Source organism: Macrobrachium nipponense, chromosome 35 (genome assembly GCF_015104395.2).
Source record: "Macrobrachium nipponense isolate FS-2020 chromosome 35, ASM1510439v2, whole genome shotgun sequence".
Classification (NCBI taxonomy): Eukaryota; Metazoa; Arthropoda; class Malacostraca; order Decapoda; family Palaemonidae; genus Macrobrachium; species Macrobrachium nipponense.
Window position 1 is genome coordinate 50,901,527 of NC_061096.1, and position 20,193 is coordinate 50,921,719.

Genomic DNA, 20,193 nt, shown 5'->3' on the forward strand with positions numbered 1-20,193 from the left:
GTGTGTACATGTGTTAGAAAAGTGAGACCGTGTGTGTGCGTGTGTGTTAGAAAAGTGAGACCGTGTGTGTGCGTGTGTTAGAAAAGTGAAACCGTGTGTGTGTGCGTGTTAGAAAAGTGAGACCAGATACGTCGCGTTTCATTCAAGTAAGCAGATTAAAGGCGCCGGGAAGCAAAGAAGGCCAAGGTGCGCGATCAGTTATTTGTTTTCCTCTTCATTCTTTGTCATATAAATAGCGGACAAATTTACCCAGCTTCCCCAAACAGGAGAATACGGAACCTGACCTCCCTTAATTGAATGAAGCAGGCCTCAGCCTCTCATAAAAAAAAAAAAAAAAAAAAAAAAAAAAAAAAAAAAAAAAAAAACTGCTCTGTTTCTTTACGGAAAATAAGACTAATCTTCGTAAAAACAGCTAAAGTAGGAATGATTCTTGAAAAAGAATTGTTTACCTTTTGGTACACTCAAAAACTTGAAACAGTAGCTAGACAAACTATCAAAACTAACATTAGGCTCATTGGATATTTCATGGTCAGTGCATGGTGACAAACATGTTACAGCTCCTCTGCTATTATACTTTGATACTGTGAACGTAAAGAAAATACAGCAAGATCTCGATGAGAGAGAGAGAGAGAGAGAGAGAGAGAGAAGAGAGAGAATATTGACCAAATGATTGTTCGTTAATTATTAATAGCAAAATTGTTATTGTTGCTCTTGTCCTTAACAGTACATTATTGAATAGCTTGTATCGTCCCTTGCACCCGAGCTATGGCTGATACAAAGTTGTGCAGGTTCATAAGTTGAGAGAGAGAGGGGGGGGGGGGGCGGGGGGGGGTAAGGGAACGGGGGGGCTAACAGGAAGTCAGGCAAGAAGAAAATATACTTCAGATTTAAGCATAAATACCCGAATACGATGAAAATAGAAATTAGTCCGAAAAACACATCAATAAGCTTTTGAAAGCAATGGGGAAAAAATACCCATTGAAACTATATTTAATCTTCCCAACTCCCAAGTTGGAAATTCTAATTAAAATTTGTTCATTTTCCAAGAGCATAGCCTTCATACATATTCATTTAAAACAGGAATTAATGTTCCAAAGCAGACCGTGTCAAAATTCAAAGGTCTGCCTCACTTTAACTTGGATATGGCATTTCCAAAGCAAAAATTAGCATTTAAGTGTACGCATGTATTCACATACGTGAGAGGTACTCAGAATTTCGTCCTTCTGTCAGGATGTTGGAACATTTTTTGAAAAGAAAAAAAAAAAAAAAAAAAAAGACATCTTTAAAATTTTAGGATAACAAGTATGATCAAGGTCCATGATTCTTTTGAGGAAAAAGAAAGCATTTAACTATACTCTGGCAACAGCACATATGTTTAACTTCGAAAGCTTTGTTGTTATAATAGTAGATTCCTGGCCGGTGTAACAGGAAATTATTCCCCCCTGACTGAAGTTGCCCCCGGGAAAATTAGCCTAGGATTGATTTCACCCCGGGAATAACAACCAGGGCTGTTTTTTCACGGGGGGACTTTAGACCTAGGACATTTTCCCCCTCTAGGCCATTTCTCCTTCTACATAGTAACTACGTATTGTAATTTACTACATAATAACGGCAAGTTTGTCAAAATCGTGCAAGTATTTCTACATAAGAACTATCTTACAGTTTATGTAGTCAGATAACTTACTGGTACTTGTGCAGTAGTTAAGTGTTGAATTTCTATGGCAACAGCACTCACCGATAGTATGTAGGCAGCACATCATAATGTTAAAGCTGTCGTCCGTCTTGTTCCTTGGTTACTGATACTATTTTATTATTGTCTGTGTTGGAGCCAAAAGCAGTTTCAGGTAAAACAGTGGTGACACCACATTATACTTGTCATTAACATTTTACTAGGATATTATTAAAGATAAAGATTTGTGTTTTGAAGGCGAAGCAACTGGCAATTTCGTAATCATTCATTGCTACCATATAACAATGTCCTCTCTCTGTCTGCAGCAAGGGTCCGATCAAGTCCATTCCTACCTGAGACCAAACTTTTTCAGGAACCCGCACTGGATGTAACTCTAGAGCTTGCACTGCTGGTTTATTACTTGTTCTCTGGCATTTGACACATTTAAAAGCATAATCACTAACAAGTTCTTCGATGCCCTTAAGTTTTAAGGAGTAACGATACTAGATTCACGAAGGAATTAACTTTTTATGTTCCAAAAGACTGGTTTAAATACAAGAATCCTAAATAGTCACATCATATTGAGATGTAGAATCTAATAGCGTTGAGTTATTGAAAATCGGTCCTTATAGCTACTGAGGATGATATAAGCTCATTCCGTTTTCATAATAGTCGGAAAAGCGTCCTGTTTTGGCCTTGGGGGTAATTTAAGTCATAATCGTTCATATATATATATATATATATATATATATATATATAATATATATGTGTGTGTGTGTGTGTGTGTGTGTTTGTATGGTGTTTTTACGTTACATGGAACCAGTGGTTATTCAGCAACGAACCACGTCGAGAGTGAACTTCTATCACCATAAATACACATCTCTCACTCCTCAATGGAATGGCCGGGAATCGAACCCGCGACCACCGAGGTGAGAAGCAAACACCAAACCAACCACGCCACTGAGGCGCTCTGTGTGTGTGTGTGTGTGTGTGTGTGTGTGTATGTGTTCATACGGCTGAGATTGTCTTGTCATGGAACTGTTATCATTAAGTAGCACTTCCGGCCTCTCTTATCAAAATCAAGGCTCTGCAAATAAATTTATCATCCTGATGAAAGGATCAATCAATGTCCCAATTACTCTTCATGAACAAGGGAATGGTAAGTTATCTGCAGCTGGGTTTCGGCCATAATTTCAAAGGTTTCCTCCAAGTTTGGCGGCGCTGACAGTAACCAGTTTTCCCATAAAATGCATCGAGGATACAAAGGAAGTGTGACTGACCGGACGTCGGGAAGTTCTGTGGCCTTGAAGCATACAGTTTCTAGAATTATTAGTAAATAAATGACATAAACTTGCATAGAAATGTAAATTTTACTGATTTTTGACCAAATGTGTCACTTTGGAGACCCATTCCTTTTCCCCTTATTTTATTATTTGAATCTTTCGTCTTTGCATGAACAGATATATAAATATGTATAAAAAAAAAAAACGTGCGTTCTTATCCGTACGACATGTTTTCCCGATTGTCAGTCGCCAAGGTACAGGGATCGTAATTACAGTGTGCAGACCGGGCCCTAAACCTTGATAACCTCCTCCTTCAGTTTAGTTCCAGCGTACTGTAACTACAGTGTATTCCAAGACTATGACAAACTTGAACACGCCGAAAAGTTCACAACTTAGATTGTAAGTATAACTTCACCTAAATTGTTATTTGTATCAATTAGTTTTTTTTCCTTTTAGTCATTAAAGAAGTGTCGAAATAAGAACGGACATATTGTTTGTGTGGGCCTAATGGTTGCCTAAGGCTCCCAGAAGCAAAACAGATTCAGATGCTCCCAATGTACTAAGGCTTAGGTAAATTAGGTTAACCCAGCAAACGTTTTTTCAGATCATGAACTTTTCAGTAGGCCTAGTGATTACAGGTCATTCATGGTATGTTGCCATTTCTGAGAGAGAAGTGTGTTTGCTCCCAGTGGCAACGAACAAGCAAAACTTTTCTTAATGTCATCGTTGTTTCCTTTAAGTTTTACACTTTCCTTTGTTGTTTGTATGTTTGTTAAGCGTTTCATTTCTTCAAAAATACTGTTTATTTGTTTTGGCGCATTTCCTCAATTATTTAGTCTTTATCTTTCATATTAATATTTTTCTTCTTGTTTGTCGTCGATACTCTTGTTAATTGGTTTTTTATTCATTTAATCTTCATTTAATTATTTGAATACTGCTTTAACTATTTCAGTATTATTGAATATTAAGCAAGCGTTTGCACCTGCATTGGGATGATGAAAATTGCTCATATCAGCGATTTAGCAGATAACCTTTTATTTCAAATGTCATAATACAGAATGTGAATACTATAATAAGGTAGCTCCCAGTTTTTGTTGACCAACCATACATTATATTATGGTGATTTGGTGAAAAATTAAATATGATTAAATGATCGTTTATAAAGAGAGCATTCCAGGTGTTAAGACCTGTTACAGTTTATCGATTATTTACATGAGTACCTGTTTGTTTGTCTTCCATCGAATCCTTGATTGTGGATATATATATATATATATATATATATATCTATATATATATATATATATATATATATATAATACATATATAGTATCAACGTAACACACTACCCATATGATCTTGCTGCTTAAGATTTTCAAGGATACTAAACGAAAGTACATTCCGTAGGGGTTAGTGCCGAAAGCGGACCACATGCGGTGCACTGTTGGCATTACTTGAGGTTCTTTGCAGCGTGCTTCGGCCCCTAGCTCCAACCACTATCGTTTCTTTTACTGTACTTCCTTTCATATTCTCTTCCTTCGTCTTACTTTCCACCTTCTCCTAACACGTCTTGATTCATGATGCAACTGCGAGGTTTCCCTCCTGTTACATCTTTCAAACCTTTTATTGTCAATTTCCAGTTCAGCGTTTAATGACCTCATAGGTCCCAGTGCTTGTCCTTTGGCCTAAATTGTATATTCAACTCAAAAGAAAGTACAATTATTTGGCTTCAAAATGACTCAAGTCTCAGCATTCTCTTGTGAGAAAGAATTTTACAGCAACGATTAAAAGTAAATCAGTCAAAACACTGTCGTGTATGGAGGCTCTCTCTCTCTCTCTCTCTCTCTCTCTCTCTCTCTCTCTCTCTCTCTCTCTGCAGAGTAGCATCATGATCACTTATCTGTTTTTAGAACTCACCAACATAGGAGCGTTGTGTCTATAGATGTGATTGGCCCCATATTTTGAAACAGCGCACTTGCCGAGATCCAGTTGGGGGCTAATGCCTTCAGTGCACCTCACTCGTTCACTGTAGGCATTGCTTAAGGTTCGTTCTTTTCAGCGTGCCTTCGGCCCCTAGCTGCAACCTCTGTCATTATATTAACTGTATCTCTTCATATTTTTTCCCGTCCTCTCCGACTATTGTTTCGTAGTGCAACTGTGAGGTTTACCTCCAATTACAACTTTCAAACTTTTTGCTCTCAGTAACCTTTTCAGCGCTGAATGACCTCATAGGTCCCAGTGCAGGGCCTTTGGCCTAAGGTTTATATTCCATGTCCATCTCCCTCCAGATACAAGGAGACAGGCCAAGCCCTTCCTTCATTTGAATATTGCCTGATTTCACTTTTACTCCTAAATGGATGAACTTTTGTTCGCATCACTGTCACTGGTTTCAGAGCCTTAGAAATATCCTCTTTTTAGGGCGCATCAGTGAATTATAATTGTGGTGATAAACTATGTCTTGTGTTTTCATTAGAATTATTTTATTATTTATTTTATTGACTTGAAATTTTAATCTTGAAGAGTAAACTTGATTCATTTTAGGGACTACGTCCTCTCATGGCTATACCATTGTGCGCTATTTAGTTTAGCTTATTTCTGTTGTGATGTCGAAATATTTCGCTGTTATATTTCTGTTTTTACCGATATCAGGGATATTGTATTGCAGTACTGCCCCTTTTACACTGGATGCAGTTACTTTGAAATTGAATATCGCCAGTTGTTATATATAATCTTTTTCATAACATCATTGGACTTACATTTCCCTACAACGAGTAATTTTGTAGAAATGTGATAATGAAATGTGATAACTTCTCTCCCTCTCTCTCTCTCATTAATGTTCTTTTTATTTATTTATTTATTATTTTTTTATAGGTAATGGCAGCAAGAGAGCTGTTTGCAGTCTTTGCTACGGTGATAGCGATTATGGTGGGCACCGCGAGTACCCAGACGATGACTCAGCGGCCGAAACTCAATCCTCGGCCTATTATCGGTGAGATTTTGAATCCAATACAGTTGACTTCATTTCGTAGTTTGTAACGCCGACTGGCGTCCTAGTTGTCGTGTTATTGATTCATCTATAGCCGAATTCCCCAATAGGGAGGTAGTGCCGTCAGTGCACCTCATTCGGTGCAATGTAGGCATTACTTACGGTTCTTTGCAGCGTCCCTTCGCACCCTAGCTGCAACTACTTTAATTCCTTTTACAGTACTTCCGTTCATATTCTCTTTCTACCATCTTACTGTCCACCCTCTCCTAACGATTGTTTCATAGTGCAACTGCGAGGTTTTCCTCCTGTTACACCTTTCAGACCTTTTACTGTCAATTTCCGTTTCAGCGCTGAATGGCCTTAGTTGCCCCAGTGCTTGGCATAATGCCAAAAATCTATATAAACAAAAAAGCAAAAATATAGCCGAATTCAGATGGCCTGTAGAATGAGAAACATTTGACAGTACAGCTTTAAACCTAATGTGACATAAACAAGTTGTGTGTTATATTTAATATCTCAGAGTTTCATTTGAAAGTTTCAAACACAGTCAGATTACGTTGCACAGTTTCATCAAACAGTTAAGCATTGCAAGCCCTATTATCTCAAGCATTTGCGGGTTGCAAGCAAAAGTGTCTCAATGAATTGAGTGTGGCCTGAGGTAGAGACAGGTAGACTGTGCTGGCAATGTTCAACACTGTGGCCCTGTTGCCAAGAAAACGAATTGTCCATCCGCCTGTGGTGTTTGGGCATGGTAACACTGCTTCCCGGGCTTTAAATAATATCCTATTTCGAGATATTAACGGTGTAATTCGCATACAGTAAATTACAGTAAATTATCAAAACACTTTTCAGTTGCAAATGTACGCCCAGATATCCTTTTATTAACCTAAAACTTACACAGCGTAACTATTTAAAGCCCGTGACGCAGTGTTACCATGCGAAAACACCTCAGGCGGATGGACAAATGAAAAAAAAAAAAAGAGTATAGTTATACAATTGCCTTTACTTTAATTTCTTCCCATTGCTTAATAATGACGTACTTTTAACACAAAAATACATTACGTCATTTAGGTTTCCTTAGTGAAAATCATATTTTAAGGTATTTTCCCATTATCTACATTAATGTCATGCTGCTTGGCATTGTTTCAGATATAAAGAGAAATTACATTCTGTCGGCTATAGCAGGGGGGTTGCATGACTTAGTATTTCGTCATTAATGAAAAAATAGCGTAACCCCTCAGTTAACTGTACATGCTAATAACTCGGTTTTCTTGACAATCTGGACAGCTTCTAAGTTGATGTGTTTATTAAAAATCGGCATATATGAAAGTAGTTAGTGAGTTGACCTTTAAGGAGATGCCCCTACAGCTGCCGTGTGAGGAAAATTCAGCCACTGACCACATAAAATTAGATTGAAGCACGTAAAATTGATTCCGATGACTTCTAGGAATGATAAAAGTCATTTAGTCACCTGAAGATAAGTTGAGCTGTCAATTTGAACTGATACATGCATGTCGTTATGGAAGATGTATGTATATACTGTGTGTATGACATGGAATTTTTACACACACACATAATACATATATATATATATATATATATATATATATATATATATATATATTATGTGTGTTTGCGTGTGCGTATAAAACAAAACAGTCACAAGACAAGATTAGTGAGCTGGTCTCAGAATATGAGTTAATTTCTTAAGGGAGTGGGGTTTTGAATGGAGTATTTTGAAGACTTGCTGAATGGGAAAGATAATTGAGAGTCAGAGGCGAATTATATAATATTGCTCGTGGAAATGACGCTTCAGGACACCAGGAGGTACTTAGGAAGTTGAAGACTATACAGATACCCGGAGCTGACGGGATGACATGTTAGATGCTTTGGTAGCGTGGTGAAAGTCTGATCGAGTAGGTGACAGGGTGTGGAAGGGATGTCTGGATGACGGAAAAGTTCAGAGGGACTGGATGAGAGAATAGTTTTTTTCTTCTGCATGAGGGTAAAAATGATGGAGGCCAAACGTTATGTAATGTATACTGGTCAGCTGGTATAGCGGTTAGTGTCGTGGAATGCAACTCAGATGTCGCGGGTTTGTGTCTTCCCCCAGGGCGGTGAAAAATCATAGGTTTTGTATCATGATCAGTTAAAGCTGCAGTGTGGGGTCTGCGGTAGGAGATTGAAACCAACTTTCTTTGGAAGATTGAGTTTCACGTCAAGTGGCCCACTGTGTGCTTCTTCCATGTGAATAGGTTTCATCTACTGAAATAATAATACCAGAGAAGCTGTATGGTATAAATTTAATGGAAAAAAGTCAGATGTCAGAAGGACTGGTATCGGAACCACAGGTTGGATGTGTATTTGGATCAAGGTTTACTATGAAACAGTTACGTGAGAAGCATGTAAGTAATGGAGAAACATTGCACGTAACATACATAGAGAGAGAAGGCTTTTGATGGTAAATGGAATATTGATGAAATGGTCAACTGAACACTAGACCTACATTATACAGGCATGGTGTATGAGTTTCTGAGTAGTGATGGAGGACACCTCGTTCCTCCTTTATGTATCTCTCCCATTCTGTTAACGAACGCCAGACAGTTTTTTATCAAAGCCATAGAAAATTGTGTATCAGTGATGCCTGTGCAAAGAAGAGGTTGTTTGAAAACCTTATTCTCTGAATTTTCTACTTAAAATTTCCCCGTCATATTTGAAGCTTTATAGTCTTGCACCCGGTGAACATAAAAGATGCCAATAAAAACAATAGCATTTATATCATATCATTATATATATAAAAAAAAAAGTTATATAAGGTATCAAAGATAATTAAACAGCGATTTACAACGGACGGAAGGCTGGTATAAAAGCACCTGTAACTGTAATTTCAGTTAATATAATCTAAGAAATTCACACAGTCATCTCACAGAATACTACCAATTGTGAGGATTTTCAAGGTACAATGGATAAGAGTTATCCTGCACTTCCTGCACCAGTCCTTGATGTCTGATGATGTATGATAGACGGACTATTCATATATAATTAATTTTGGGTGTAAGGTGTTCCTGAATGTATAAAGTCACTGGAATTCAAGCATCAGCCCAAAATGGGTTGTCGAATCTTTGTCAAGGTAGAAGGAATTGTCGATATAATCTTCTGTGGGTATAGGTTATTTTATTTGTAGCTTATATTATGTATATATATATATATATATATATATCTATATATATATATATATATATATAATGTCAGTTTGTGTAGTTTTGTAATTCTAGTCAAGTCTATGTGAACATATTGTCATGAAATTGAACTAAGAAGGCGTTACCCGAAAATTTTTTTCACATGATTGTAGGGATAATTCCCTGATGATGTAACTCGTAATTTTTATGCAAGCCATAAATTATATTTTTCTTATTATGCAAGCGCTTCATAACGCGAGAAAGGGTCCTAGACGGCATCAGATTTTGTTCTGTAATTATGATAATCGACTTTGAGTTACTAATATTACTTTTGATCTTATTCATCAAAAAATTTCATTAGGTAACCTTCGTAGTGCACCGGTGCGTCGCACACTCAGTGTTTCCCTCTGCCAGGCAAACGAAATGATATATCTTAAAGCAGTATGATACAACGTTACAGTTCGCCTTTTCTACAACTTTCTCAGTTTATAAGACGCTTTACGGTTAGTGGCATCACCATAAAGAACTCTTCAGTTTTGTTATGAATTTGGTTTTATCCCAAGATTTACGTCATTCCTTTTACGTAAACAAAGCACTGGGGGACACAAAGAAATTAGCATGCCTCAGTTATCACCCTCTTTGCCATAACAACAAGAACTGTAAACGTTCATTTTGACATCATGCGAGACAACTCTCCAAGTTGAGTAAATAGCAGTGTGACGTCATCACTGAATAAGCATAGAGATGGTCCAACGCCATCGTTGGATGATCTCACTAATGTTCGTAGATCGACCGTGGAACACAACATATATCTAGTATCTACGCTGCAGAGACAGTGGGACCCTGCCGGAGTATCTAGTTGCCAGCTTCTGATAAATAAAACACTAAGTTTTTACTCGCAGATTTTTACTCAGAAAAATTCTGAAATAATGTAGACTCATAACTAAATAATATAATTTCATAACTGAACAAACCATCCTCGCACACTTACGTGGGTAGTTCTAAGGAAAAGAAAAAAAAAAAAGTAATGCTGAGATGGCATCACCATAGGCCGGTCCTCCCATACCTAGGAACCCTCCGCCCCCACGGCTACCCTCACCCCTTCTAATAACCGGAAGAACAGCTCCCCCTATTCCCCCACCTCTCCATTATCAATTGCATTGTTCGTTAAAATGTCTCGGAGTTCTTTCCTTTTTTTTCTATCTCATTTTTCCTTTTTCTGTATAGTTTTGTTTTTGTCATAATAATTTAAGGCAAACACATTCTTGAGTTGCTTTAGGGATGTTCTCTCTTAGATAGTTTTTTTTTAGTAAATAAGAATGCTTTTTGATAATAATTAGTTTTGTGTGTCTGCGTGTGTGGAGAGTGGAACGTTATATAAACCCGTCAGGGCCAATTTACAGCGCTTCCGGTATACAGTCTATCTTGTACGGTAAGTTGTTTAAGAACTTGACCCAGTCATATAGCAATGGATTCTGCAGCCGCAGGGTTTATGACGTGAAAAATCGCTTCACGCAGTAGTATTCCATGAAGCGTTACGGGTAACCAAGCTGTTGCGGGTAACCAAGCTGTTGCCAGAACTATACAGCATCTGGTCATCGAATGAAAATGGTGCGCAGCAACAGGGACTATAAATAACATGTTTGATATTGTAGACTACGTATATGCTCATTGCACGTTCATGTAGTGGAGGTGAATGTTATTTTGCGTGATGAAAATGAGGTGAGGGCGTCATTTTTTTACCGTCGTTATGGATTAAACCGCTGCAATCATCAAGATTGAGTATTTTCGCAGTTTCTTTAAAGCGAGAGTATTACTACCTCCCAACCCCAATCAATTTACTAATTACTTCCATATCAGAGTTGATAAAAGTAAGGATTATATATCACTGATACCTGATAATGTCGAGTGCTTGGATTTTCCCCCCACAATTACAATTGATTACAGTATTCAACATTTCTGATTAGCCAATGGAGCCAATGGCATATGGCTCGGAGACACTGCAGTTAAGGAAAAGTGAAGAGATTTGGCGGGAAAGATTCTTTCTCAAAGACAGAACTTCTCAGTTTAAATTTCCTAGTTCAGACAACTCATTGATTTGCCTTATAAGTCTTTTTTTTTCAGATTAAGACGAGAGACCTTGGTTCTTTTTTTTCAGAATTTTAACTCTTAGACATGTCTTGTTTTTCTCCCATCACTTGGTGTCTGAGCCTGAACACTTCCTGAACTTAAATCAGATGCCGAGAAATTATTACATGAAGCAAATATCTTATTTCTGCAAGAGACTTACGAGTCAGTAACAATCAGATGATGCGCGCCCATACAAGATAACTAAATGCATATATATATATTTTTTTTTCTTTTCACTTCAGGAATTCTGGCTCAAGAACCCTCAAGGAAAATGGTAAAAGCGCTGAATGGATCTGACTATACTATGTACATTGCTGCTTCGTACGTCAAATTCTTTGAGTCCGGTGGAGCCAGAGTTGTACCTATATTGTAAGTATTCTGTATCCTCTTTTTTTTCGCTTTTCCGTAAAAGAAAACTATCTAGATGGCTCTTTGTCTGTCCGTCAGCGCTTTTTCTGTCCGCCTTAAGACGTTAAAAACTACGGAGGCTAAAAGTCTGCATATTGGTACGTCTGTCATCCATCCTCCAATCATCAAACTTAGCAAATGGCAGCCCTCTAGCCTTGGTAGTTTTTATTTTATTTAAGGTTAAAATTAGCCATAATTCTGCGTGTGACAACGATATAGACCAGTCCACCATCGCGGCTCATACAGGATTATACCGAGACCACCGAAACATAGATCTATTTTCGCTGGCCTTGATTTACGCTGTACAGGAAACTCGATTGCGCCGAAGAAAATCACTGATAAAGGTAAAACATTTTTCTACCTCACTTAATTTGTAAAGGGAAGTCACCAGAGTAAGTAAAGGACCAGTGAGATTCCTTCCTGTCGCAGTGACAAGCTGAAGACGATAAGATCTTCGAATGCAGGTGCCATTTGGAATGCAAGTGTTTCCACACCAAGATCGAGGGAAACACACACACTGTCCACTTCGCCAGTGGCAAAGAAGAGAGGAAGTGGCGCTCTGGAGAGCTGGCGACAAGAAACACTATGTGAGGTGTAGTGGTTTCATGCTGCTGAATGTTGGAAGGAGGAAAAATATGTGGAAAAACTTCCACTTTTCTTCATAATAGTGTCATTGTTTATTAATTAATGTCTCTCTTGTTTATGCAACTATCTTGGTAATTCACGTGTTTTTCATTGTAAACACCTGTTACAATTCATCATAGATTTCTGGATCTGTCACTAATGTAACATTATGCTGCCTGTTTTTACCAGACACTGTCATTTCTTGTGATGATCACCTCCTTAGATTCAGTCATACTCTTCTGACTAACAAGCTTGTCAAGTGACTGCATATCGATGTGACATGATTTTCATATTTGTATGTGCCATTTTTTTTTTTTTTTTGCATTTATGTTAGGGATAAGATAACGCCACTTTTGATATCAAATCCATTTTAATGAAATCTATTCTTCACTAAGGACATGGTCTCCTAATTTGTTTTCGCTTCCCGAATGATCCTTTTCTAGGCCCAAATGCGTCCACGAGACCGACCGACAATATCGCTGAAGGTCACAGAGATGAGACAAAAATCTTCCTACCCTTCCTTACTTCTACTTGAGAAGCGCCTCAGTGTCGTGGTCGGTATGGTGTTGGCGAACCACCTCGGTGGCCGCGATTCTCGGGCATTCCACTGAGGGGTTAGAGATGTGTATTTCTGGTAATAGAAGGTCACTCTCAACGTAAAGACGTTGGTCCCGTTGCTGAATAACCGCTGGTTCCATGCAACGTAAAACACCATACAACCAAACAAACTTCTACTTGAGATGGACAGTTCTTTATACGAAGTCGTATGCCGTCATAAAAAGAGAAACGAGTTGTTTTCTCGTTTTTGTTGTTTTGGTACAAACAGTAGAACGAAAATTAAAATTTAATCATTACTTTCTCGACATATTTCTCGTGTGCATTAAGAAATACTTGCGTTTAAGACGCCTTACCAACTTGATTTCGCACAAGTTTTAAGTCGGTGTTTTATTAAAAGAGTCTTTACTCTGGAAGGAAACTTTGAAACGACTACGCTCATAGCTTTCAGAGAAAACTGAAGAAATTAAATGTAAGAGTCAAACCAACTTAAGTAAGAAGGGAACTTCGGAAAATGAACTGAAGTTATAATTCTTCATGATTTTTTGTTAGATAATGAACACTAAGATTATTATTATTATTATAATTATTATTATTATTTTTGCTCTATCACAGTCCTCCAATTTGACTGGGTGGTATTTATAGTGGTATTTATTATTATTATTAAAGATTCACATTAATATTCAGTGGTGGATTATCATGATTTGTAAAAGCGCTACCTTTAATCATATTCCAGTCTCGACATTGAGAAAATTCGTCTCATTATTATTATTATTAGTAGTAGTAGTAGTGGCAGTAGTAGTAGTAGTAGTTGTAGTTATAGGATTGGTATCATTTTCGCTGATGTAATTTTTAAAAGTTTATAAATTACCTCACGACTTTCTAATTGCAACATTGATTCATCATAGTTATTTTTTTCCACCACCGATAATTCCAATAATTCTTACATTTGACTCCTTTCTCTTTCGCACAGAATAAACCAAAACGAGAAGTACTACAGGAACATTGTTAACTCAGTCAATGGGTAAGTTAATCAAGTTTCAAAAGTGACGAGAGTGACAGAATTGGATTTAGTGAACAATCCGTATAGCGAGCAGGACAGCAGTTGACGACATGGCTGCTGCAGTTGCCAGCAGTTGCAAGCGCAAACTGCTGTCACAACTGCTGCCTTTGTGATATTAAGTAAAGTTGTGACTATATTAGTTAGTAACACAGACCTAGCTTGAGTGATTTTGGACAGGTTTTTTTTTCATTACTGATAAGTTCAGTGGTTCAGTAAAAGATGTTGGTCGGATTTGATGAAATTTACATATTTTGACAAGTGTCTTAACCAGCAGTTGTATGTATGTTTATGTATACATCAAAGATACTAGATGTATGTATATATATATATATATATATATATATATATATATATATATATATATATGTGTGTGTGTGTGTGTGTGTGTGTGTGTGTGTAAATAAATATAAATTTTTCTGTTAAAACAGGATATTTCCCAAGTATAAAAGGCCCATGAAAACACTAATTTAAAGTTAAAGACTATATTTCGGTGAACTTACTTCCACACTTATCAAGCAATGAATGACAGAGGGAGTTTTCATTAGTGAAATATATAGTGGGGGATATGCCCTTAGGTGATGCCTGGGGTAGTCCACCGAAATATAGTCCTTAGCTTCAAACCAGAGTGTTTTAATTGTCCTTTAATACTTTGTATATATATATTTATATATTTATATATATATATTTATATATATATATATTATATATATATATATTATATATAGTCCTTACCGGCTATTCTTAAGAACAGTAGCCTTGTCAGTTTGCCACCAGCTTCAGTTGACAACAAAATCGCAACGTGAATATAAACTCATGCGTGATAGCAATAAAGTTAACAATAACAACGTTTCTGTACAAAACCAAAATCAGCGCCTCAGTGGCGTGGTCGGTTTGGTCTTGGCCTGCCACCCCGGTGGCCGCGAGATCGATTCTTGGTCATTCCACTGAGGAGTCAGATATGTTTATTTCTGGTGATAGAAGTTCACTCACGACGTGGTTCGGAAGTCGCGTGAAACCGTTGGTCCCGTTGCTGAATAACCACTGGTTGCATGCAACGTTAAAGCACCATACAAACAAACAAAACTAAAATCCTTCTATTCCCTGCAGGTTGGTGTTTCCCGGCGGATCCGCTTCCATTACGAACAGCAGCGGGTACGGCCGGGCGGGTCGCGTTCTCTACGACCTCGTCCTAGAGGCAGCCGAAAGAGGGACACAGATCCCACTCATGACCATTTGCCTGGGCTTTGAGATGCTTATGCTCCTCGAGGCGGACAACACTAGGCCTCTGGTGCCCTGCAAGGCGCAAGATCGCTCGGATCCTCTTTACATGAGGCCTGGTAAGCACCGTCTCCCTTTGGGCTCTTTGCCTGTGTGTTGCTGTAATCTACAGCACAGGAATGCATTCGCTGGATATATTAACTGAATTTGGTGTGATGGCTGTGTGTATGCTATGCATGACGACGAAAATAGTCGTTAAACACTGAGACAAGGATGATATAAATGAACAGGTAAAAATATGATGTTAAAGCATGGAAATCCGTGACAGTGAAGAGGCAGAGTTGCCTAGAAATAATTTGCAATAAACCCAGGTAACAACTATAAAAAGGCCTCATATATAATTACTCAAGCCGTAGTCATTATATGAAAACAAAACTAAGGAAAAGAGAGAGAAAAAAAACAACGATATTAAGATATCAGTGGCATAAAGTTCTGACTGAAATCAGTATTCATTATAGATATGGATGTTATTGATTAACGAAAAGTAATTAGATTCAGGCTGTCACTATGACTAGCATCCATTATTACAGTTAAGCCACAAACGCCTGACCAGGTATTAAATCAGTTGATTACAAAACAGCTTTGCACGTACGACCATCCTGGAATAGACAAAGCCATGTATTTAGTAGGTAGTCGGCTTGTAGTACGACCTTAAAGGACTTTTGCAGCGTCCCTTCGACCCCTAGCTGCAACTTCTTTCATTCCTTTTACTGTACCTCCGTCCTTATTCTCTTTCTTCAGTCTGTCTTTCCAGACCTCCTCACTGTCAATTTCCCTTTCAGCGCCAAATGACCTCATAGATCCCATTGCTTGTCCTTTGGCCTAAAGTTCTATATTCCTTTCTCTTCATCAGGTTGGAACGAGTCCCAGCTGTTCAAGGAAGCCCCAGGTGACGTCATTCACACACTCCGAACTACAAACTCGACGAGCAATTTTCACAAATACTGTGTTATAGAGGAGGTAAGTGTGCGAATATAATACAGGTCTTAATTATGCGTGAAGTGTGTGAAGGATCCTGGTTGAATTCTTGTCTCAAAAATGATGATGATCGTAGTGAATATGGTGGCGATGATTTCAGAAAGTACGAGGGACAGAGAGTGACTACACTGAAGGTAATAAAGCATCCAGTGACATAAATTCATTTCTTTGCTGAACAAAACTGAAATCAGAGTGCGAAAAATGTCTTTCAGTGCTCCCTGTTTAGTTATTTATCACAACATTTTTATTATAATAACGTTTTATGGGTATTGAAATGCATATTTCTCAAATATCAAGCACGAGAAATAGAATACTCACTCGTGTCTGGATGCGCCGTCACTGCGCCAACCCCATATGCTGTTGTGTGATACATGATATTACACGTCGTTGTGGTACAGTATCCCACATCTAGAAGCTGCTAGAATAATCTAACCGCGTGAACCTCCACACTGTGACCATGATAAGATCGTGGTTACATTTGTTCCAAAATCTCTGTAGAGTAGTGTTTCCACAAGGTAATTACTCCTGATTCTGCCAAATTATTCGTAGAATCAGATTATTCGTCCTGTGCCACGTCACCCGTGGCAGAATATAAGTAAATTCGTTGATAGACTTTTAATGGGTAAATACTTTCGAATTTCTAATTCAAATTAGAATATGTTAAAGTGAAAGTGTGGTGTTTTTTTAATAAACATTCTATCTTTGCAGCGTGCCTTCGGCCCCTATCTGCAACCTCTTCGTTCCTTCTACTGTACCCCCTTTCATATTCTCTTTCTTCCATCTTACTTTCCACCGTCTCTTAACAATTGATTCATAGTGAAACTGCTTTGAGGTTTTACTCCTGTAACACCTTTCAAACCATTTACTGTCAATTTCTGTTTCAGCGCTGAATGGCCTTAGTTGCCAAAAATCTATTTAAATCAAATCAATCCATTTCAGGACTGAATGACCTCATAGCTCCCAGTGCTTGGCCTTTAGCCGAAATCTTATATTCAATTCAATCAATGAGCGATCTATAAACTCATCCCCTTAACTTCATGTTCAAACAACATTTCATTTAACACAGAACCTTCAGACTAGGATGGGAATAAACATATTACTTGAATTTTAAGATAATAAAAAAAAATAAGCCATACAGAGGACAACGTGAATACCGCAGTTACATAAAAAGCAGTGATAATAATCTCGGGTGGAGTGGAGACACTATACTCGGCCGCTCCGACTGAGATGAAAGGAACGCCCATCAACTCTGTATTCTTTGATCATCGTGTATGCTATTTCTGGCTTTATACTGGCTTTTTGCTATAGCGTTTTGGAGGATCCCTCTTTTCAGAGAAAATGCGAATCTCTGTTCTTCTAAAATTAGTGTCCTTCGGGCTACACTCATACCTGGATTGCATTTTATTTTGCCATAATGATTTCTACTTTCTTAAATGCGATCTCATTGAACTGTTGTTGTTTTTGTTCTGGATAAGATAAGCTTTAGATGGACATAATTGTAGTTATGTATATATATATATATATATATATATATATATATATATATATGTGTGTGTGTGTGTGTGTGTGTGTGTGTGTATGTATGTATGTATATACATGCATATGTATATGACTCCTCCATCCTATGTGCTTTTGTTACAGCTGTAATAATTGTTGTATAAAAGCTCTTATTCTCTTTGAAATGCATAACAGACGCATAATATAAAGTATAGTGTCTGTTTTGTAGCAACTCTTGTCTCTTCCTTAACTGCACAGTATGACCCGGGACTCGCAAAATCTATCGAAATTGATAACGGAATCGAGATTTTTTCTAAATTTGTAAAATGAAAGGAAAGGATCATAAAAACAATAATAATTATACCGCCAAAGGTTGAAATAGCCAACATCAATAACTGGACTGTGTCATACTTCAACGGAAGATGAAAGTTTTAAAATGTAATCATTGTGACAGTTGAGACTCATGAATGTTTTCCATTGCAGGTCTTCTACGGTCTTGGATTAAACGACTCGTACAATATCCTGTCGACTTCTTACGACGATAACGACCTAGAGTACATATCGACGGTCGAGCATCACTCTCTCCCCATCTATGGGTTCCAGTGGCATCCTGAGAAAAACCTCTTCGAGTGGGGCTATGATTCCATTCCTCACACCAGAGATGCTATCAGGTCCTCCCAGTACGTGGTGAACCTCTTCGTCGATAAAGGTAATACGTACATTTATCCTGTCTTAGTTTGGGCTCATTTACGACATTTGAAATATTCTTTTCAATGTTTTATGTTTGCTTTTCTGTCCTTAGGCAATTACAAATTGTGTTTTGAGCTCTTCTCATGATTTATTCGTAGATTTTTTTTCTTTAATCTGCAAGTATTCCGGTCTTTCCTTATTATTTGGCTTGCGCCTTTGATCCAAGTTTGATTTGTACAATTTCTCTATGTTAATGTCTGAAGATATAGTCATTTTGAGAATTAGCCTTTAGAATGCTTACTACTTAAGCTTCCTCTTGGAATCGCTCCTATTGTAGATAAATAAACATGATTTCTCTGGGTAATACTGCTTGTTAGTAGCGTGTTGCCTTGCTACAATACCAATAAATGAAAATTATTCTGCTATCCAAAGCACAAGACGAGTTGACCTCTAGAGTAATCTTGCTTGTCCGTCAGGCTGTTAAGAACTAACAGTTGCCAACATCTTGCAGTGGCTGAGTAAACTTTGTCGAACTCTGTGCCAAGTTTTTTATTATTAATATTATTATCAAAGCAGTGCGGTGGATTAGTGTTCTAAAAAAAGTAATTTCTGATTTTTGGTCGGCTTAGAAAAGGGAAAGTGCTCAGGACAAGACCTACTGAGATTTTTCTTTGTATCTTTACATAATTATAGGTAACTGGAAGATTTTTCGAGTTATGATACCTGTATGGAGTTCCAAATTCCGTTAGTATCGATAAAGAGCTCTCGCATCGTAAGCCCTTTCCACATAGTTGCATTCATTAAAAAAAATACTTATCTAAAATAAATTTTTAGAATATAGTTTTCGAAAGACGTGAGTAATCCCCTTTTAAAATTTTTTTTATGTGTTATAAACTTATGGTCAACCTAAGTGTTTCTCGGAACTCTTCTGTAATCACTAAGACTTTCTTTAAAACCTTTCTAAACTTTCTTCTATGAAGCAAATCAACACCTAAACGCCAAATCAAAACTATTGGTACTCAGCTGCAATGACCTTTTCATTTTATGTTCTTCCCGCTTCCTCCAACGCCTGAACTAATGTCTGGAGCCCAAGTTTTCTTCCGATAAAATCACAAACTTCCATTTTATACCAAAGATAACTCAAGGTTCAGTGAGTGCCTTCTCATTTTTGAAGCGTTGGAGGAAACAGCGAGACTTGGCTCTGTCTTCGATGAAGCAGGAGAAATCAAGAAACAAAAAGTCATTGCAGCCGAGTACCAATTGTTGTGATTTGGCGTTTAGGTGTTGATTTGTTTTATGGAAGAAAGTTTAGAAAGGTTTTAAAGAAAGTCTTAGTGATTACAGAATAGTAAACATATTAACCAGTGATTTTGTTACCAGTCCATCCGCTTAGATAAGCAACGATTCTGGACTGACATCAGAATTGATTGCTAAATGAGACAAGATCCGAATCTTATCGTATCGTTGTTGGTACTAGTGTGTTTTTATATTCGTAAAAACAACAGCATGAAATGAAAATGTTTCTTGAATAATGTATCCATAATAACTTATGATTAATATTCTTCATCATTTGCTCTTTTATTTTGACAGTTCGTCTGAACCATCAGAAGTTCGCGACAGAGGAGGAAGAGTTGAACTCTCTCATATACAACTACAAACCCATCTACATTAAAAGGCTCTACCGTTCTTCTTTCGAACAGTGTTACTTCTTCTGAAGATACTACGCATATTTCCATAAGGAATCAGCAAACGTAGCTCAGTTTTCATAGAATTTGTTGACTCAATATCACTTTAGCTCTCTCTCTAGAAATTAATAATAAGAAAAAAAACTTCATACATATAAATGGAGGTTGAAG

At 37.5% G+C, this 20,193-nt stretch overlaps 1 protein-coding gene across 1 annotated transcript; it reads left to right on the forward strand.

The window, feature by feature from the left end:
- Nucleotides 1-3,216: 3,216 nt before the first annotated feature.
- On the forward strand, nucleotides 3,217-20,193 carry LOC135208752 (gamma-glutamyl hydrolase-like). The gene is made up of 8 exons (XM_064241251.1): nucleotides 3,217-3,351; nucleotides 5,821-5,938; nucleotides 11,487-11,613; nucleotides 13,805-13,855; nucleotides 15,002-15,231; nucleotides 16,026-16,132; nucleotides 18,131-18,356; nucleotides 19,928-20,193. Exons 2-8 carry the CDS (start codon nucleotides 5,824-5,826, stop codon nucleotides 20,050-20,052), a joined length of 981 nt encoding a protein of 326 aa, XP_064097321.1. The 5' UTR covers nucleotides 3,217-3,351; nucleotides 5,821-5,823; the 3' UTR covers nucleotides 20,053-20,193.